Source organism: Glycine max, chromosome 13, assembly GCF_000004515.6.
Source record: "Glycine max cultivar Williams 82 chromosome 13, Glycine_max_v4.0, whole genome shotgun sequence".
Taxonomy (NCBI): domain Eukaryota; kingdom Viridiplantae; phylum Streptophyta; class Magnoliopsida; order Fabales; family Fabaceae; genus Glycine; species Glycine max.
Window position 1 is genome coordinate 8,592,882 of NC_038249.2, and position 22,945 is coordinate 8,615,826.

At 35.5% G+C, this 22,945-nt stretch overlaps 1 protein-coding gene and 1 non-coding gene across 2 annotated transcripts; both read left to right on the forward strand.

The window, feature by feature from the left end:
* The first annotated feature begins 591 nt into the window (after positions 1-591).
* Positions 592-7,384, forward strand: LOC100794221 (linamarin synthase 1). Its single transcript, XM_003518955.5, has 2 exons — positions 592-1,226; positions 6,271-7,384. Exons 1-2 carry the CDS (start codon positions 713-715, stop codon positions 7,209-7,211), a joined length of 1,455 nt encoding a protein of 484 aa, XP_003519003.1. The 5' UTR covers positions 592-712; the 3' UTR covers positions 7,212-7,384.
* Positions 7,385-16,012: 8,628 nt separating this feature from the next.
* LOC112998900 (small nucleolar RNA R71) lies at positions 16,013-16,119 on the forward strand. The gene has a single exon (XR_003264079.1). It is a non-coding gene; the product is annotated as a small nucleolar RNA R71 (small nucleolar RNA).
* The last annotated feature ends 6,826 nt before the right edge of the window (positions 16,120-22,945 follow it).

Here is a 22,945-nt window from a genome sequence, read left to right on the forward strand (position 1 = left end):
CGCCAATAGTTTCAACATCGATTATTAACGAATGTTGAAAGTCTTTAATAATCGATGTTAAAAACCTATTTCTTTATAGTTAAAAGAAAAGATTTCCAATTATTTAACTTTTCCTATAGAATTAAAAAAAAACTTACTTTAGGTTAAGATTGAACTCTAAATTTTATAATTAAAAGACAAACCACGCATAAATTAGTTAAACCAACTAACAATAATTAATAATACTAACCACTAATATTTACAACTTACCTAATCATTTAATTAATATTGTTTGACAATTACCTGTTTTTAATAATTTGTTTGGAAAATTAACCACACGTGACTTGACTATTTTTGTGGTAGAATGGTGATGTGGGCATGTGGCTGAATTTGATGGGTGATCTAGAGCTCTTGGATATTTTTGCAAGTTGTCCCGTGAATCTACAATGAGTCGATGACAAATAGCATCTATGATTACGCCATTTTGAATTTTTTATTTAATATAATATTTTAAATTACATTCTGTGCCAGTGACGGTCACTAACGCCGATCGAGGAAGAGTAAGTTATATTTACGTACGGTGGACAAATTCTTGACATTATATAATGACGATACTCATTCTAATTTCTACACGGCCTTATCCTTCACACATATTCTGTTTTTTTGTGAATAAACTTGTTATTTGAACACAACATATATCCCATAATTGATATTCAGCATCCAAAAAAAAAAAATGGATTCACCACTTCATATCCAAAAGCCTCATGTTGTATGTGTACCATTCCCAGCACAAGGCCATGTAAACCCCTTTATGCAACTAGCCAAACTCCTTCATTGTGTGGGTTTCCACATAACCTTTGTGAACACTGAGTTCAACCACAACCGTTTTGTTAAGTCCCATGGACCAGACTTTGTTAAGGGTCTCCCTGATTTCAAATTTGAGACCATACCCGATGGCTTGCCGCCTTCGGATAAGGATGCAACTCAGGATGTTCCAGCACTGTGCGATTCTACTAGGAAAACTTGTTATGGTCCATTGAAAGAGTTGGTGATGAAGTTGAACTCTTCTTCCCCTGAAATGCCTCCGGTTAGTTGCATCATTGCTGATGGGACTATGGGATTTGCTGGAAGAGTCGCAAGGGATTTGGGCATACAAGAGGTTCAACTTTGGACAGCCTCAGCGTGTGGTTTTGTGGGATATTTGCAATTCGAGGAACTGGTGAAAAGAGGCATTCTTCCATTCAAAGGTGCACTCTGTCTCTTTGTTATTTGATTTCCATTCCTCGACATATAATATTTATGTTTGTTTTACCTCTTTTTTAACGGGATTGTAAACTTTGTTCTAATTAATAATGGCGTTAAGCAACCCTAACCCATCTTAGTAGTGCAATTAATACGTGGAATCAATCATAATACCATAATACGTAAGCCAATTGCACCAATCACAAAGATAGGTTATTTAATCTCATTTTTAGTTAGAATAAATTAGATAACTTCTTTTTAAAATACGTGAAATTTTTTTAACCCCCTTTAATCGCTTTGCCTAACATGGTTGCTCAATGCTCACCAATCGACATGCCCTCAAGTTTCTCTTTTGATAAGTCCGTGTTCATGTTACATACTTTATGTGGAAAGAATTAATAACTTAACCTGTATCAAAATAAATCAATAATTCACCGAAAATATATCAATAAAAGAGTAATGTTTTAGTATATAATTAGCGTACATTTTTATACAATTAATTAAATAGAACATTAAATATGATATTTAAAATATTATTCTATTAATTATGAGCTTTCAGTTATATGACCTTAAATAAAAATATTAAACATGATAATTTATAATTGTAAAAATAATAATATTAAATAAATTTTTATTAATTTTTAATAAAAATAAATTAATTTAATCATGTAATAAAAAACAATAAATTTTTTTCGTGTATAATAACAAGCTATTGAATCTATGACATGTGAATTATTCAAACACTTTATTACTGTAACTCGATCGAAGTGGGTACTATTCATCTCCTTTTTTATTTTTTAAGTGTATTTTTTAAATTTAAATTTGACTTTGAATTTTTCAAATTGTTTAAAAAAATCATAAAAACATATGAATAAAACCTTTAAATTTTATTTAATCATAAGAATAAAACCAATCTGCAGCAAATATCTTTAGATTATTTGAAAACATTGGGAACAAACAATTTCTTTATAATTTGGGTGACAAAAGAAATATAAAAATGTTCTCCATTTTGATAGTTGTCGCAACCTACCCTTCGGCGGGAGGGCGATGCGTGACTCGCGGGATGCGTGTTCCACGAAAGGAATACGCGCGGAGTCGCCACCAACGTTTATTTGAGGAAAACGTCGGAAAAACTGGAAAAGACGCGATCTACGAACTTTTAAGTGAAAGGTTCGAGAGTTGTATTTACGCACGGGGAAGGTATTAGCACCCCACACGTCCGCCCCAAGGGACGACAGTCTTTAATCGAATTGTGCAAACATGACTTTGATTTTTATGTTCCCTTTTTATGTTTTTATATCCTTTATACCCTTTTTTATATTTTTCTCTTTTGTGGTCGACAAGGGTGTTTCCCTTTGCTCCTACGTATTCCTCAATTGCGATGAGGAAATCAGACCTACGTAGTTCTTTCTTCATCAAGTGATTCTTTTTTGTTTTAAAAGATGATCATTTTAAGGTGTTTGGACCTTGAAAATGATCCATTTTACTTAGTAAGAAATTGGAATGACAAACTTCAAAAACCTATTTTTATGGACGAGCTTGACTAGGCGAGTTGATTTTAGCCTTAGTTTCACTTTAGTTATTAGTCAATTCAATTAAGAATGAGAAATCCCAAAGAGAAAACGTCTGATTGATTTTCCGCTTTATTTTACTAAAAGACATTTTTTGATTATTATATTATTATTTTACCTCTTTTTTTTTATTTTCAACGTGGTTACGGCACGACCGAACGGTCGGAATTCATTTTAACCGAAGTTAACGGATAATACAATTTAAACGATCGGTGGAAATTTATTTTATTTTTAGGTTAAGCGAGAAATAACGACGAAGAACGATGAAGAACGAATGAAGAACGTCGAAGAACGGTCGAAACCTTTGTGAAATTCTTCACGAAAAACGTTACGGAAACGTTTCAGAAGCGCCTCGGCTTAGATTTTCTTCACGGAAACAATTTTTCTAAGCAAATTCGAAAGAGAGAGAAGTGCCTAAGGGACTGAACCCTTTTCCTTCTCACTTCCTCCCCTATTTATAGCAAAATAGGGGAGATGGTTGCCGCCCAGCTCGCCCAGACGAGCAGGGTTTCTTCCTCCAGAAGCAACAGCCTTCTGGAGGAATCTTTTGGAGGGTCCAACTGGGCCTGGTTGCTATTTGCACCCCCATTTTTACTAAGTACACCTCCTCTGCTTCTTTTTGGTGATTCTTTTTTCGTAAAGTTACGGAAACTTACGAATTTCGTAACGATACTTGTTTTCTTTCCGTAATGTTACGGAACCTTGCGGATTACATAATCATCCCCTTTTTGACTTACGGAATGTTACGGAACCTCACTAGCTGTGCAACGATGCCTCCATTTGATTTCTGGTGTGTCACGGAACTTTACGGATTGTGCATCAATATTTTCTTTTGTTTTTCGGCATGTCCCAGAATTTCACAAATTGCCTAATGATGGGTGCCAAGCACCTTACACGGACCAAACAAAGGTCGCATGTCATCAAGCAAAGGTCCCCGGACGAAATTAGGGTATGACAATAGTTTACTATTATTTAATTTTTTTTTGCATTGAAAAAGCATGTATAAGAATTTTTTGTTTCCATAATGGCAAAATTTTGACTTTATTTCTTAAAAAAATTTACAAAATTATTCGGCAATAAAATAGTTGCAAAAATATTAAATAATTTTAGAATTTGGTTTAATATTAACAAGTGGCCTCAATAACTTAAGAGAGTGTGAATTAGGTTTCAAAATTTTCCCTTAACAAATTTTGATTCTCTCTTTAAATGATATATGAACAATTTAATCGATGCTCTCTAAATGGTTCGACCACTCCAGATTTTTTCATTGTAAATTCTCTTGATCCTAACAACAATTTTCTTTTTTGAAGTACATAAGTTAGTTTTTCTCTCTTTTAGAGAAGTTTGAAAATAGAAGAATCCTTAATTGATTTGGAGTAGCAAGTGTTTGGCCAAATGTTTGTTCCTGAGAGAAAAGAACAAGACAATGAAGTTCTAAAAAATTTTGAAGATTTTCAAAACATATATATAGGGCATTGGTGGCTTTTCAAAAAAAAAAAAAAACTTACGAAGGATGTGACTTTTTCAGAATAACTTTTAAAATTTTAAATTTTAAATTTCAATTTCAAATTCAAATTTCAAATTTTGTATTTTGAATTTTGAACTTTAAATTTCAAATTTCAAATTTCAAATTTTTTGAAAAAGATTTGTAAGATAAGTTTGGTTTTGGTAATCGATTGGCAATGGGAAAATCTGTTTTTCAGAAAATGTTAAAAATATTTTAAAACCTTTTTATAATCAATTTAAAAATTTGTGACACCAAACCTTTGCAATCACCGAGAGACTCTTATTAGCAAAGATAGACCAAGACTTAATTTTCTTCTTGTACTTTATTTTCTTAGCATCATCAAAACCTTCATACACATTCATTCAATTAACAATAATTAAAATCTTATACTGCCTCCATTTCTAAATTTAAGACTCTTTAATTTTTTAAATTTGTTTGTCTCTCTTTTTCCATGTTGTCTTTTAGGTTATATAATTTTTGACCAAAATACTCTTAATTATATTACAATAAATGTTATAAATTAGTAATAAGATAAATTCATTCTCTCTTATTAGGATTAGAAAAGAAGACTAACCCACATTAATTAATTATTTATTTAAAATGTAATTAAGTGAAAAAAGTGAAATGATGAGTCTCATAATTTTAAGGATAACTTTTTAAAAATAATATAAATTTTTAAAAAATTTAATGTGATTATCTAATTAATAAACTTTCTTAAAGGATGTTAGTAGTTAAAAGAATCTGGTATAAAAAAAGAAAATAATATTAAATCCCGTAATGTTAATATTTTATTTTAACAACAAAAATAAATAAATAAATTTAGAATAAAAAATAATATCAAAAAGTATAATGTTAATAGTTTTGGTTAAAAATAATTAAAATACGAAAATAAATATACATAAAAGTACCTTTAGATTAGGTTTCTATTTCATCAGATCGGGTGATGAAGAAATAGGTATAAAAATATATAAAAATAAGTTTCTTTAAATTTACTTCTTACCATTCTTTAAAACTTGATACATTGAAAATTAGCTTGGCCATATTTTTCTCTAAATTTATAAATTTTGATTTAATTTATTAGTTTTATTTTTAGTCCATGAAAACTAAAATACAAATTTTACTTTTAGTTCTTAAAACTCCTTAAATGCTACCATATATTTAGTTTCGATTTTTTAAAAAAGACATGTATTTTAAAACACGTATTTTTTTATATCTATTTATTCATCGCCCACCTTAGTGAGACTAAAACTACAACTTCCTTGTTAGATATAAGGATTATGAAAAATTAATAAATAAACTAATTTTAAAAAATGTTTTGAAGGAACAACATATTCATTAAGAGCATTATTTGACATCATTGTCTAACATACTCAATACTACCATATATTTAGTTTCGATTTAAATAAAAAAAACATGTATTTTGAATATTTTTTAGTTAAATATATCTATAAGAGAAATTTTAATTATAAACTGCTTTTAATAAAAAAAAATGTATTAATCTAACAAATATACACTATTTTTTTTTTATTTTGTTGAGCAATTCTCGTTATATATAACTTATGGAAAATTATATGGGAGGTTACCAAAACATAAGCCATAAGGTATATAAGCGAACAATAATAATAAAAAGGGTGTCACATAAGTGTCTTCCTTGTGATCAGAACCTATCTAGCACCAGTAATGGAGGCGAATATAGATATATAGTCAAGTACATATTATGTAGGATGAACAAATATCGGTAAGAAACAATTCTCGTTATATCAAAATGAAATTATGTATATTAGTTGCTTCGACAGACACGTTGTTAATTGATTTTTTTGTTTTAATTTTTCTTCATCATTATGTTGTTAAGTGATTCCTTTTCATGAGTGTTTCTCTCGAAGTAAATTATATTCTTATATTACTTTTTTATCTTTCTGGTACATAAATGTTAAAGTTATCTTGTTTAACTTATATTTGTCAATTTTTTAGATGAAAATTTTGCTATTGATGGCACCTTGGATAAGAGTTTAAATTGGATTTCTGAAATGAAGGATATTAGACTCAAAGACCTTCCAAGTTTTATCAGAACGACCACTTTGGATGATACTATGTTTGATTTCTTGGGTTCTGAGGCACGAAACACTTTGAGATCATCTTCAATCATCATTAACACATTCCAAGACTTGGATGGAGAAGCCATTGATGTCCTTAGGATCAAGAACCCTAACATATATAACATTGGCCCACTTCACTTGATTGATAGGCATTTTCTTGAGAAAGAAAAGGGCTTCAAGGCCAGTGGATCAAGTTTATGGAAAAATGATTCAAAATGCTTAGCATGGCTAGACAAATGGGAACCTAACTCAGTCATATATGTTAATTATGGAAGTATAACGGTGATGACAGAGCATCACTTGAAAGAATTTGCTTGGGGACTAGCAAATAGCAAGCAACATTTCTTATGGATAATGAGACCAGATGTAGTAATGGGTGAATCTATATCTTTGCCACAAGAGTTCTTTGATGAGATCAAGGACAGGGGATATATAACAAGTTGGTGTGTTCAAGAGAAAGTGCTTTCTCATCCATCAGTTGGGGCCTTTCTAACCCATTGTGGTTGGAATTCTACACTTGAAAGTATATCTGCAGGTGTGCCTATGATTTGTTGGCCTTTCTTTGCCGAGCAACAAACAAATTGCAAGTATGTATGCACAACTTGGGGAATCGGAATGGAAATTAACCATGATGTTAGGAGAGAAGAGATAGCAAAGCTTGTGAAGGAAATGATGATGGGAGAAAAGGGAATGGAAATGAGACAAAAATCCTTAGAGTGGAAGAAGAAAGCAATAAGAGCTACTGATGTTGGAGGATCATCTTACAATGATTTCTATAAGTTAATAAAGGAGGTTTTTCATTACAGTGTTCTTTAAGTCCTTATTTTATAATCAGGTGTATTAAGGTTTATTAGTTATATAAAAATACCTTTCTTAAGTTATAATGGGATGACAAACATGATGCAATTGGTTTGGCCTAATTACTGTTAGTTTAAAATGTTTTCATTTATATTTATCATGTCACGTGTACTAAAATTTTAATATTGTAACTCTTTGTGTAAGCATCCATGATTGTTAAAAAAAAATATATGATTTACTTTATTAGTTTTATATATGTTGAGTTTAAGACTCAAAAAGACGAATTCAAATTAAGGAAGAAGAAAATAGATATTGTAACATGCGAAGAAAAATGATATTGTTGTTATTGAAGATCATAGTCATGATATTACAAAGTTTGGATTTTGCACTCTAGTTGCACTTAACCCTTCTAACTAACTTCCTTATATAAGAGTGTAACAGGTTAAAACAGAAATAACAAAAAATGGTTGCAAAGAGAATTTGTTATCTCAACCATCTAATAACTAATTAAACAGATTGGACGATACATTGTTAGACACAATTGGATGCTCCATTGGATAGAAGACAAATTCTAGCACAAAGGACTAGACTAGGCGATACATACAATGTCGTCCAATCACCCCAGACTATAGGTGGTGCCCGTGAAGAGCCTCAAGAGCGAGCTCAAGGCGACTTCGACTCATATTCTCCGTTCACCTACTACTAGAAAATATGCTTTTTACATCGGTTATTTAGGACTTTCAACATTTGTTATTAACCGATGTTGAAAGTATCGACGTTGAAAGTATTAACGTTAACATCGGTTTTTGAAAACCAATGTTAACATAAAAATGATAACATCGGTTATTTAAATAACCGATGTTATATAATAAGAATTACACAAAAAAAGGTATCAATGTTCATAGAAGCGTTGGAAGTTGACATCGGTTTTTGTAGAAAACCGATGTTAACGAACAAAGTTAACATCGGTTTTTTCAAAAACTGATGTTAACTATCAACGTTAACATCGGTGTTTATTAAAAACCGATGTTAACGTTAATAGTTAACATTGGTTTTTGTATTAAACCGATGTTAACTTCATTTTTGTTGAAAATCGATGTTAACGTTAATAGTTAACATCGGTTTTTCGAAAAATCGATGTTGTTTGCGTAGGTTAATATCGATTTTTTTTTACAAAACCGATGTTGTTATTAGGATTTTTTTTTAATACACTGTTTGTTTTTTCAATAAGTCCAAAAATTAACCTGCAAGTTTGAAATCAGACCACACAGCACAACATATATCATTTGCATTCTGTTTTGAAACAGTTTTTAGCAAAAAGCTAGCTAGCTACTAAACTATCAATTGTAAAAAATCAATTGATAACTACATATCAATAGAGAATTTATTAATAACTATGAATAAAGAATATTCAATTAATGTTAAAAGGTTACACCAATTATAAAAAATGTAAAGCAAGATAGTAAACTAATGAATTAAACTAAAATTACAAAGTTGCATAATATCCTAAGTTGCCTAACATCCTAACTAAAATTACAAGCTAGTAAACTAAGTTTCATTTCTAACTTTGAGATAATAGTTTGCCCACTGAATGTGTAGCACCTTCAATGTGTTTGATTCCAATTGTCTAACATCATTAAAATATTGCATGATAAAATAAAACATAAGTTAATAATATAATACCAATGATAAGAAAATCAATTTTTTTTTAAATAAACAATTACCATTTCCCAATTATTCCTAAACAACAAAATGATGAAAGAGACCGTGTCATACAAAGATTGGCACAAGATGCTCCCTTTTGCACTGCATGGTTATCGAACCTTAGTATGCACATCAACTGGGGCAACTCTGTTCTCCTTGGTATATGGAATAGAGGCCGTATTGCCGTTTGAAGTAGAGGTCCCCTCTTTAAGAATTCTAGTGGAGTCCGGGTTGAAAGAGTTGGAATAGGCCCAAGCACGCTTTGATCAATTGAACCTTATAGAAGGTAAGAGGTTGGCAGCCATGAGCCATATGCGATTATATCAAAGACGGGTGAAGAACGCTTTCAACAAGAAGGTACGCCCGCGCAAATTCAACGAAGGGGATCTTGTTTTCAAGAAAGTATCCCACGTTTAGAAAGACAATAGGGGAAAGTGGGCCCCAAATTACAAAGGACCTTTCGTCGTGAAGAAAGTGCTTTTGGAAGGAGCGTTAGTTCTAGCCAGCATGGACGATGAAGAATTGCCATCGCCCATGAATTCCGATGTCGTCAAACGGTATTTTGCTTAGTACCTGGGGCAGCTAGGGGGGTGTTTGTGCTCCAAAGACTCATTGGGATCCCCGAAGTCTCCCAATCCTTTGTAAACCTTGGTCGCAATCTTTAATAAACATTGGACTAATGATTTGTATTTCAGCTCCTTGTGCTGTGTTTTTTTTTATTATTATTGTTTTAGAGCACACACTCCCATTGGTGTATCCTGAGTCATGAATTGGCTCGAATCCATGGGTGCCATAAAAGTGTTTAAGTATAATTGAACATAATAACACTTGTTTAATTGTTGCACTTAAACTGCCTAATCATGAGCATGCATGCATGTGCATCTTGTCATCCCGTGAGTCGGATGGTAGATGAAGATTCGTTTTGAGTAGTGATCAATGTCACACCAAAATCAAGGCAAAGGTAAGCAAAGGGTAATATCGGTATCTCGTGGTTTTGTCTCACGTTTTACTATAGGGTGCCATTTCCTTTATTCAAAAGCTTAGGGGCAGGTACGAGTAGGTGTTAGGCCCGAAATCAACCAACCATCATCCAGCGTCCAGCTCAAGACGTTAAAGAAGTGCTACTAGGGGTCAGCCTAGTACCTTCAAAATTTCAATTTTTTATTTATTCGTCTATTTTCTTAAGTGATACTTGAATACGCCTAGTTTATTTGCAATCCTAGGAATTAAGAAAATGTACAAGCATAGCAAGAGGGTATTTAAATTTCCCAAAAAAGAAATGCAGGGTTAGCTCGCCTGGGCGAGCACCTCTGCACGAGAAACATAAAAGGGGGTGAGGGGTGAAGCCCCATTCACCCCAAAATTTTCCCCAACGTTCAAGAGGCATAGGAGCTCACGAAAAACAGCAGCCCCAAGCCTCCATTGTTGGTTTCTTGCTCCCCCTATTGCATTTGTGTTCACCACCTACAAGTAAGTGCACTTCTCCTTTGCTCTTTGGCTCACCATTAATGTGTTTTGGTGCTTTATTTGCTCATTTTTGCAAAAATCCGAGAAGCAATTCATCCTTGAATTCGTGCTTGTTTTGTTGAATTAGGGAGTTGTAGGGAATGGTCGTAGGCCTATGGTGTATTTTGTAACAAATGGGTATGCCACATTAAGCCATTCCCCTTTTGTTCATGTCTAAATAGGCACCCGCCAAGTGCTCGGTGAAATGCCTCAATGGCATTTGCGCGTGAGTTTGCGAATTTTAGTTTGTGAGTTTAGCTTGTGCATGTATGGTTGCCATTCTTGAGTGTATGGGCAGTTTGTAGGAGCTAGGATAAGTACCCAAATGTGGCTTAGGCCTAGGAACCAAAGCTTTTGATTTTGAGTGCAAGAAAGCATGGAAATGAGAGCATTGTTGGTGAGGTTTCCCACTTTAGACCAACACTAGGTTTAGGCTGCACCATGATGAATTCTTTGCATTTAGATGGTGTGAAAGTGTTTTTCACCATGAACATGTACATATGGAATAGGTAGCAAGAGGCAAATACCTTTCGAAAAGTGCATGTATGTTGAATAGGTACCCAAGTGCTTCATAAAGTATGCATATATTTTGAGTATGGCACGAGAATGCTTCTCAAAATGTAAGCATATGACATGAAATTGCCTTTCAAAATATGAATAAGTAGTGCTAAACTAGAATTGATAAACTAAAAGTCTAAACTGGAATTGTAAAAAACGAGAACGAAATTTTATTGATAAACTAAAAGTCTAAACTGGAATTGTAAAAAACAAAAAATAGAAGAGAGAGAGAGAGAGAGAGCTAAACTAGAACCTTGATGCTGTTATATAGTTTTTCAGCCCCAAAGCTTACAAATCTATTTTAAATCCAAGCCCATAAGTAAAATCAAATCAAATCAAGATAAGATAAGATAAGATCTAGATGAAATAATATCTAGATGCGATCAAATCTAAATAATATCTGGATAAGATAAGATAAGATAAGATCTAATTTTGTAGAATAAATTAGTCTGTCCTCTTCAAGTCCAAGCCCAATTCTGGATTCAAGCCCAAGCACAATTCTAGATTCAAGCCCAATGCTTCATTAATTCCTGAAATTAGATTAAAAACATCAAATTAGCTGAATGGGCCCAAATAATAAAACTACCTCATAAATTTGACAATTAAGACTAATCAGTATTTAAAATGGTGCAAAATGGGTTAAGAAATAGGAGAAAATAATGGCACATCAAAACCCCCCATACTTAGCCTTTTGCACTCCGGGGCAAAATGAAATAAAGAACAAAATCCAAGGATATCGAAGAGAGACATACAAAAACATTTATATATTTCTCAATGAATATCAAGGAATGAAAGGAATGGGTAACATCTAACATGAAGAGATCCAAAGAGTCAAGACATTTGTGAAAATCATCCAAGCAACCCAATCATGGCAAAATAGTTAATCAGCTCAATAATGAAAAATGATTAAGCCTCACAAGATATACGCTCTATCTCTCAAGTGTCTAGGCTACTATTTACTCTCGAAGCACCCATGAAAACAAACACCACATAGACTTGGCAAAATTCTAAAATTGACAAACGACTTGACAACACATGTATATGAGGATCAAAAGGTCTTTAAAGGTTGTAATGGGGCCAAGGACAAGGTAGGGAAAAAAATATGGAATAAGTAGCTAAATCCCAAAGGAATAGAGGAGCAATGGGGAATAAGTGGAAATTAAGCACAAGTAGTAACCCCAAACCCTCTAATATCAACAAAATCAACCAAGGCTCCCAAATCAAGTTCTCATATCAAGACCTTATTTATTCAACTTCACTTCTTTTCTTCTTCTTCTTCTTCTTTTTTTGAATAGTACGAAATTGCAGAATTTGCAGCAACTGAATTTTTTTTATTTTTCATTTTTTTGATTTTTTTTTATTGAACAATACGAAATTGAAGATTAAAGAAAGAACTAGGCAATATCTATATACATCAAGCATGGCCAAAATAAAACATTAAGCATGGCCAAAAATCATATCTTCTAATGAAACATACCCCCCCACACTTATTCCCAGCTTATTCCCAAAACAATTCCAAAGCTCCAAAATTCCTTAAGGGTAAGGTGATATCATGGTTTTTCACTTAAGGCTTGTAATGAGCTTCAAAACAAAGAAAGGGGAAAATAGGCTCAAAGGGGCTATCAAAGGAATTAATTCAAGGTAAGTCCATTTGGCTAGAAGCTTATAAGAACGAAATTGCCTAAATCATTTCCAAATATGCATGTGAATTACGAAGCATCAACAAGAATCAAGCCAAGGCTATTGTGCAAGCAATCAATGGGGCAAAACACACCAAAAGATTATGATGACGGATGGCTCGAATTCTCACAAAGGTAAACTTATCACTTTCAAATTGAGCTTTCAAAACTATCATGACATGTAAAGGAAAAACAAGGATTTCAAATCACACAATGTCAAGAGACTTTTATTTTCAGAACAATTAACCATTTCTTGAACATATCCTATAATTCAAAGAAAAACATGCAAATTTGTACATGCAAACAAAATTGACCAAAATTAAACTAGAACCCAACAAAACTAACAAAATTAAACTAATTTAACACAACTAACAAAACCAAAACCAAAGAACACACTCCCCCCCATACTTAAACAACCATTGTCCTCAATGTGGCATAATTAAAAGATTAAAAGCAATTAAACCATCAAATAGAATCAGACAAATGTAATAAAAGTAAAGAAGGAGATAAGAAAAGAAAAACTCCCTAAGTCATGGTGGAAAAGTATGCTGAAGTAAGGAGATCTTTTGAGCAAGGACAACCCCCAATGTGTAATTGGATGCGTCGTACATTAGCTCAAAAGGGGCTGTCCAATCAGGTGCCTGAATGTTAGGGGTGGTAGTTAGTGCTCTTTTGAGGCAATGAAAAGCCTCTTTGCATTTGTCATCAAAATCAAACTCCACCTCCTTTTGCAGCAGATTGGATAGTGGAAGGGCCACCTTGCTAAAATCCTTGATAAAGCGCCTATAAAATCTTGCATGACCAAGAAAAGAACGAACCTCTCGCACGCAAGAGGGGAAAGGCAATTGTGAAATAACAGAAATTTTTGCAGGATCTACTTCAATGCCCTTATTGGAAATAATGTGGCCTAAAACTATACATTGCTCAACCATAAAATGACATTTTTCAAAATTTAGAACAAGGTTAGTTTCAGTGCATCTATTCAAAACCTTTTCCAGACTATCCAAACAATCATCAAAAGAGGATCCATATACAGTGAAATCATCCATAAACACCTCTATGCAATTTTCTAAAAAATCACTAAAAATACTAATCATGCACCGCTGGAAGGTACCAGGGGCATTGCACAAGCCGAAAGGCATCCTCCTATAGGCAAAGATGCCGAAGGGGCAGGTGAATGTGGTCTTTTCCTGATCCTCAAGAGCAATAGTGATTTGCATATAACCAGAAAAACCATCAAGGAAACAGTAGTGAGATTTACTTGCCAGGCGTTCAAGCATCTGGTCAATGAATGATAGTGGAAAATGGTCCTTTTAGGTAACCTGGTTCAGCCTCCTATAGTCGATGCATACTCTCCTATAGTGGTAGAAAGAGATGGTTTCTCAACCTGTACCTCATAAAGAAAGTCAGAGGTATGTGTACTTACTGAAACATGGTTAGTTCTATCTGACTCTATAAAATCAATCTCAAGAGGTAAAACATCAGCAGACATGTAATCAATATCAAATTCAGATTCACTCTCAGCATCAAATTCAAACATATGATCAAGTACAAATTCAAATTCAATGCTTGAAGAGTGGCAGGCATGCAGATTAGAATGAAGATCAATCATGTATTCATCAACAATATGGTCAATTATTTCAACACGAAATACAGAAAGATCTTCAGATGGGTGTTTCATAGCATCAAGAATATTAAAATGAACAGTTATATCACCAAACTCCATAGATAGTGTGCCTGCATATACATCTATCTTAGTTCTAGCAGTTTTCATAAATGGTCTGCCTAGAATTATGGGAACTGATCCTTTAGAAAATCCCTCATCCATATTTAAAATATAAAAATCAACAGGGAAAATCAGCTCACCAACTCTAACTAAGACATCCTCTATGAAACCAACAGGATAGGCAACACTTCTATTAGCTAAATGAATTACCACATCAGTTGACTGCAAAGGACCTAGAGATAGAGAATTAAAAATTAGACAAAGACATAATACTAACAGAAGCTCCTAAATCTAGCATGGCATTGTCAAACTTACTGTTCCCTATAATACAAGGTATGATGAATGTACCTGGATCTTTACATTTTTCAGGGATTTGGGGAACAGATTTACCAATCAATGCGGAGACATTTCTGCCCATACTAATTCTTTCACTTCCTTTAAGCTTCCACTTATTAGTGCACAACTCCTTCAAGAATTTAGCATATCTTGGAATTTGCTTTATTGCATCCAGCAGAGGTATGTTTACCTCTACTTTTCTAAATGTTTCCAAGATCTCCTTCTCTGCCTCTTCCATTTTTTTGTTGGAAATTACTCTTGGAGGGAATGGAAGAGGGATATGCTGCTTCTCTTTAGATTCACCTGCATAGAAATTTTTAGGTAACTTACTCTTTAAATTTTTGTCATCATCTTTTTTTGGAGTAGAGTGAGGTTGGGCAGGTTCATTTGCGGATGAGGAAGATGCTACTGGTTGAGTTCCTTGACACTGCTTTCCTGACCTCAATGTAATGGCACTCACATTTTTGGGATTTTGGACAGATTGAGAAGGTAATCTATCAGAATTCTGGGACTGTTGTTGATTTAACTGTGTAGCCAACTATCCCATCTGATTAGTTAAGCTCTGAATGGAGGCTCTGGTCTCTTGTTGAAACTGCATGTTTTGCATAGTCATTTGCCTCACAAGTTCTTCAAGGGAAGGTTGTAGAGGGGCCTCAACTGTTTGTTGTTTCTGGGGCTGTTGCTGTTGTTGTTGTTGTTGTTGGATTGGTGGAGGAACGTATGGTCTGCTTGGGCCAACAGCATTTTGAAAATAAGGCTGTTGTTATTGCTGTTGTTGTGAAGGATTCGACCATCTAAGGTTGGGATGATTCCTCCATCCGGGATTGTACCTTTTGCTGGAGAGGTCATAGTTATTCTATTGTGGCTGATTTTGCTGCTGAGGTTGAGGAGGTCTGTTGTAGATGTTTGCAGCATAAGCTTCAGGCTGTTCAATTGCTTCAGATTGTTGCACAGAAGGGCAAAGGTCTGTGTGGTGGTCGGCAGAGGAGCATAAACCACAGAGTCTGGCGACAGGTGCAAATTTCTGATTCATGACCAGTAGGGTTACCAGGTTAACCAAGGCATCTAGTTTACCTTCAAGCTTCTTAGTCTCACCTGATGAATTCGTGGCTACTTCATGCACTCCTCTAATGACAATAGCATCACTTCTGGCACTAAATTGTTGGGAGTTTGAAGCCATATTCTCAATTAAATTTCTGGCTTCAGTAAGGGTCATGTCTCCAAGGGCTCCACCACTGGCAGCATCTATCATACTTCTCTCCATGTTGCTGAGTCCTTCATAAAAATATTGGAGAAGAAGCTGCTCTAAAATCTGGTGGTGAGGGCAACTGGCACATAATTTTTTAAATCTCTCCCAGTATTCATATAGGCTCTCTCCACTGAGTTGTCTAATACCTGAAATATCCTTTCTGATGGTTGTGGTCTTGGAAGTAGGGAAATTTTTTTCTAAGAATACTCTCTTGAGGTCATCCCAGCTCGTGATGGACCTTGGAGCAAGGTAATATAGCCAGTCCTTTGCCACTCCCTCTAAAGAATGAGGAAAGGCTTTCAGAAATATGTGATCCTCCTGGACATCTGGAGGTTTCATGGTGGAGCAGACAATATGGAATTCTTTCAGATGCTTGTGCGGGTCTTCACCTGCAAGGCCATGAAACTTTGGAAGCAAATGGATCTTTCCAGTTTTAAGAACATATTGGACATCCTCATCAGGGTATTGGATGCACAAGCTTTCGTAGGTGAAATCAGGTGCAACCATTTCCCTTAGAGTCCTCTCACGGGGTGGAGGTTGTGCCATATTCTCAGAATGTACAAAATTATAATGCTCAAAATCACCAATATCAGAATGCTCAAGATGCTCAAAAGGTACTAAATGATGTCTAACTAATCTATGAAATGCCCTATCTATCTCAGGATCAAAGGGTTGTAAGTCAGATGGATTTCCTCTAGTCATACACTAAATTCAGCATGCACAACTAGTTGCCTTCTTATGCAAGTAACAGTGTAGGTTTGAACTACAGCTACCATTAAATGATATCCAAATGACTTGAAATTTTGTAAGCAACCTTATAAAATGATGAGAAGATAGCACAAAAAAATTCAAATGAAAATTCGAAGTCTAACTATGTAAGCTAAAAATGATAAGTTAAGAAAAATAAGAGAATAATACTTGAAAAATAAAAAACTTTTGACAGAATCACTTTTTTTGGACAATGGAGTAGGAAATATTTTCTACCCCAATTACATATATAATAATTGTGATTCTGATAACCGAAGCAAAAGTTATGGCCGTTTGAAGTTTTGACAAAAATCAAATTTGTTACTTTTTTGGAACTTTCAAATCTGACCAAACTAAAGGCTCTAGCTATTTTTCCCACAAAATATAGATTAAAAGAAGTTACCACAAAAAAATTCAGCCAAAAATAACAACTCTAGCTACTAAAACAAAAAATTCCAAATAATTCAGCAAGGGTGGTCGCTAAAATCCGTCGCTACATGATTTCCACTACTACTCTGTTTTGCCGCAAGCAAAAGTGGTCGCTAAATCCGTCGCAAAATACTATTCACAGCAAAACACCCAAAACTGAAACAGGGGAAGCGCTTAACAGAAAAACTAAAATAGAACACACACTAAACAAAATACCAAGACACTAAACAACACTAACTAACACACACACACTAACACAACACTAACAATCAAACATAAAACATGAAAGAATTAAACACTAATACGAAACTAGCTATTATGAACCTTTGGACACTGTTCCCCGACAACGACGCCAAATTTGATCGAGGCCGTACCCGAATCAAATAAATATTGAAATGTAGTAACTAGGAAGTGATCCTAGGTCGTTTCCCAATGAACAATGATACACCAAATGTTCATAACAGATAGTAGGAAATAGTAACAAATTGGGGGGGGGGGGTTGTTTGCTTTTGTAAATTAAACAGCGAGTAAAATTGAATTAGAAATTATCAGAATTAAAATACGTTGCTTTCCCTTGATTCACAAGCAAGTCTCTTATCCTAGGTTGCGAGAATTTATCCTTTATCAGTTCAACACCACTTAATCCAACCCTAAATTAAATTACTAAGCGAAATTTAACATAAAACATTCATTATGTGATTAAGCATCACACACACCAATTACTCATAAACGATCATTAAGCATGAACGTAAATTAAGCGCAGAGACAATTAATCAACCACTAAGCTTGCATGAATTAGTAGCAACAAATTCAGAGTAATTAGTAAAGAGGAAAAACTGAACAGAATTTAACAGTAATAATAGAACCTCAAAGAGAATTGTGCTTGATCCTCAAGAGAAAACAACGCTGCGGACTTAGCCTTTCATTAATCAAATAGAGAATGAAATTTTATTGATAAACTAAAAGTCTAAACTGGAATTGTAAAAAATGAAAAATAGAAGAGAGAGAGAGAGAGAGCTAAACTAGAACCTTGGTGCTGTTATATAGTTTTTCAGCCCCAAAGCTTACAAATCTATTTTAAATCCAAGCCCATAAGTAAAGTCAAATCAAATCTAGATAAGATAAGATCTAGATGAAATAATATCAAGATGAGATCAAATCTAAATAATATCTAGATAAGACAAGATAAGAAAAGATCTAATTTTGTAGAATAAATTAGTCTGCCCTCTTCAAGTCCAAGCCCAATTCTGGATTCAAGCCCAAGCCCAATTCTAGATTCAAGCCCAATGCTTCATTAATTTCTGATATTAGATTAAAAACATCAAATTAGCTGAATGGGCCCAAATAATAAAACTGCCTCATAAATTTGACAATTAAGACTAATCAGTATTTAAAATGGTGCAAAAAGGGTTAAGAAATAGGGGAAAATAATGGCACATCAGCGGATCATGCGCACCAGCATGACCCCTCTCACACAGATATGGATGACGTTGCTGCTTAGCAACATCCTACCCAGTGACCATAACTCAGACCTTCCCCTGCCAAAGTGTCAGTTGGTTTATGCCATCCTGACACAGGTGAGTGTGCATGTGGCTCGACTGATCTCTGATGCTATTTACCAGTTTGTAGGGATTACAACTACGAGACACCCAGTGGACCCGGAGAAGTCCACAAGGCCTTGGGATTTCATGCTCTGATTAGGGGCCTATGTTAATTCTATGGAGTGCCCGTCACCCCCAGCAAGCTCATCCGGCCTCCTATTAACAGGGCTTTCATCGAGAAGTATTGCATGCCTAGGCAGGCGCAGGGCTAGGCACCACAGCAGCCAGAGAAGGGCCAGTAGCAGGCAGCTGCAAATGCACCGCTGTCATCTCCAGAGTCCACCTCTGCTCACCTACTGAGGTTGAAGTGCTATATATGACATGTGGCTGACTAGCAGGTGGCCAATCATTGGGGATAGGTACAGCTGAACAAGAGTTTTTATCGGCAGAGCTAGGATCCAAGTGCTTATGCGTGGTCTACTCCTGAGTAGTTTGAAGCCGCAGTGGCATGGCCTGGAGATTGGCCCAATTCTCAGACAGGGGCAAGGCTCGCGGGGACCTCCAGAGATGGAGACGGAGCAGAGCAAGATGATGGCATGGCCGATGTGATGGACTTTTTCTTGGGAGGAGGCGGACTCGTACGGCCGGGGTCCCCAAACTTGTGATTTGTCTTTATTTGACATTACTGCTTTCAGTTTTTTTTGTTATTTCCATTGTGATAAAATTGAACTAGACATTATTGCTTTCAGTTATTTTTGTTATTTCCATTGTGATAAAACTGAACTGGACATTATTGCTTTTAGTTATTTTTGTTATTTCCATTGTGATAGAACTGAACTCGGTATTTGTTTTCAGTTATCTATTATCTCATTATGAGTAATTTTACCGCTTCTACCATATTGTCATATGTATTTTGTGATTGGTTTGTCTGAAACATCAAAAATAGAAGTCTTGTGTATTTTTAATAGAAAATGACCACCAGTTTTCTTTGGAAAATTCACGGGTCAGAACATACAAGGATTTTTGAAAAATATGTTTGTGCACCTAAAGAGTGAACGCAACGAAAGATTTTTCCTAAATCCCTAAAATGGGCTTGGATGTGTGCATAAATTGATAAAGAGCGTTTTTTAGAAACATTGGATTGATTTGAATGGGGAAAAATGAACCCTAACCCTTAGTGTTACATGGCCACAAAACTTGATGCTTGAGTGTCCACATGGGTACGTGCATGATCAATTTTGCATGAATTTCTAATCATCATTATTATATGCGTGTCATGGAAATAATTTGGGACATTCCCTTATTCCGGGACCATTTGCTAAACAAAGATCTTGACATACATCATGTCATGCCTTCTGTAAGCCTTTTTGAGTCAAACCTCAACTCTTCGGCCATAAACCTTGACCCAGGATAGGAATTTCTACCCTTACCCTTGGAAGAAAGAACAGGGGGATCTCCTCAAAAGAAGCTTCTTTTACCCTCAGGTTATAAATGCGCTTCTAAAGAAAAGAAAAGGAAAGAGAAAAGGAAATCAACCTGTCAAGGATTGGAAGAAAGCAAAAAAAAATAGAAAAGAAAGAAAGAAAGAATATAGAAAAGTTCTTAGGACAGGACAATATCTGAACAATGTGCAGAATTGTCAAAAAAAAGGAAAAGAAAAAAGAAGCAAACAAAAGTTTGTTTGAAGCCTGAGGGATGCCTGAAGCAGTCACCTCCATAGTTACCAACCAAATCTTCGTGTTCGTGCTCAATCCGCGTCAAACCAAAGAGAAAAGAAAAAAAAACAGACAAGGGAAAGGCCAGAACACCCAAAAGCCCAAATTTCCCACCAAAACTCAACTTCCTAAAAAGTCCCATTGATCCATGATTTCACATGTTTTCTCTAATTTGATAGGAAATGATTGGCAAAGTCAAGTCATGACATATCTACGGTTCGGAATTAGGATGAAACACTTGCCTATGTGAGATTTATACACTTTGAGCGGTTTTCCCCTATTTCAATTGGACCTAGTGTTTCTTCTAAATGCTCGTTTAGAAACGAAATGCTATTATCCTAAATCTCATTTATGGTTATGGAAAATTCTATCAACATGCTTTCTTTCCCTAGTAGTCACATTGTTTTTTCTTCAAAAATATATGTTGCTCTGACCGATCTGGAGGTTTTGTTTCTTTGCTAAGTGTGATCGTGTTTTAGTGAAAGTTATGAGATTATTCTTAGTCTCGCTTCGTCAACCAGAGGCAAGCGAGCTCGTTTACATGCAGAGACAAATATGGTCATCTCCTCCTTTTGTCGAAGACTCAATGTCTTTCGATCGAGACTATTCTCAGTCTCCCTTCGTCAACCAGAGGCAAGCGAGCCCGTTGACATGCAGAGACAAATATGGTCATCTGCTCCTTTCATCGAAGACTCAAAGTCTTTCGATCGAGACTATTCTCAGTTTCCCTTCGTCAACCAGAGGCAAGTGAGCCCGTTGACACGCAAAGACAAATATGGCCATCTGCTCCATTCATCGAAGACTCAAAGTCTTTTGACCGAGACTATTCTCAGTCTCCCTTCATCAACCAGAGGCAAGCGAGCCCATTGACATGTAGAGACAAATATGGTCATCTTCTCCTTTCGTCGAAGACTCAATGTCTTTCGACCAAGGCTATTCTTAGTTTCCCTTCATCAACCAGAGGCAAGCGAGCCCGTTGACACGTAGAGAAAAATATGGTCATTTGCTCCTTTCAATGAAGACTCAAAGTCTTTCGACCGAGACTATTCTTAGTCTCCCTTCGTCAACCAGAGGCAAGCGAGCCCGTTGACATGCAGAGACAAATATGGTCATCTGCTCCTTTCATCGAAGACTCAAAGTCTTTCGACGGAGACTATTCTCAGTCTCCCTTCGTCAACCAGAGGCAAGTGAGCCCGTTGACATGCAAAGACAAATATGGCCATCTTCTCCTTTCATCCAAGACTCAAAGTCTTTTGACCGAGACTATTCTCAGTCTCCCTTCGTCAACCAGAGGCAAGCGAGCCCATTGACACGTAGAGACAAATATGGTCATCTTCTCCTTTCGTCGAAGACTCAATGTCTTTTGACCAAGACTATTCTTAGTTTCCCTTCGTCAACCAGAGGCAAGCAAGCCCGTTGACACATAGAGAAAAATATGGTCATTTGCTCCTTTCATTGAAGACTCAAAGTCTTTCGACCGAGACTATTCTCAGTCTCCCTTCGTCAACCAGAGGCAAGCGAGCCCGTTGACAAGCAGAGACAAATATGGTCATCTACTCCTTTCTTCGAAGACTCAAAGTCTTTCGACCGAGACTATTCTCAGTCTCCCTTCGTCAACCAGAGGCAAGCGAGCTCGTTGACAAGCAGAGACAAATATGGTCATCTACTCCTTTCTTCGAAGACTCAAAGTCTTTCGACCGAGACTATTCTCAGTCTCCCTTCATCAACCAGAGGCAAGCGAGCCCATTGACACGTAGAGACAAATATGGTCATCTACTCCCTTTGTCGAAGACTCAACGTCTTTCGGCTAAAACTGTTAAAATCTCCCCTTCTTCATCTAGAGACAATCGAGTCCGATGACATGCGGAGACCAACATGGTCACCTGCTTTTCGAGACTATTTTTAGTCTCCTTTACCATCCAGAGACAAGCAAGTCTGATGGTATGCAGAGACAATGATGGTCATCCATTTTTTCATTATTTTTGAGACTATTGAAGTCTCCTTTACCATCCAGAGACAATTGAGTCTGATGGCATGTGAAGACCATCATGGTCATTCGCTTTTATTTGTTTGCAAGACTATTGCAGTCCCTCTTTGTCATCCAGAGACGGTCAAGTCCGATGGCATGTGAAGATCATCATGGTCATTCGCTTTTCTTTACTTTCAAGACTATTGTAGTCTCTATTTGCTATCTAGAGACAATCAAGTTCGATGGCATTCAGAGATCTTCATGGTCGTCCACTTTCATAACTTTCAAGGCCGCAAGGTTTTTGATGAGATACCTAATGCTTCCTATGCTCTTTCTTTTGACAGGTTTCGCTGATTGAGCTAGTGATCAATTGGGTGGAGGGATCGCTCGAATGAAATTAGTGTCTTATCTTTACTTCCATTTTATCTCCAATAAAAGATAAGTAGAGAGGGGCAATTGTCATACCCTAATTTCATCCGAGGGTGATTGTTTGTCAACATGTTGATTTTTGCCAGCCAAGTTGAGCTACTTAGCACCAATTGTCATGCAATCAATAGGGTTTTGTGACATTTAAAAAGGAAATGAGCAAAATA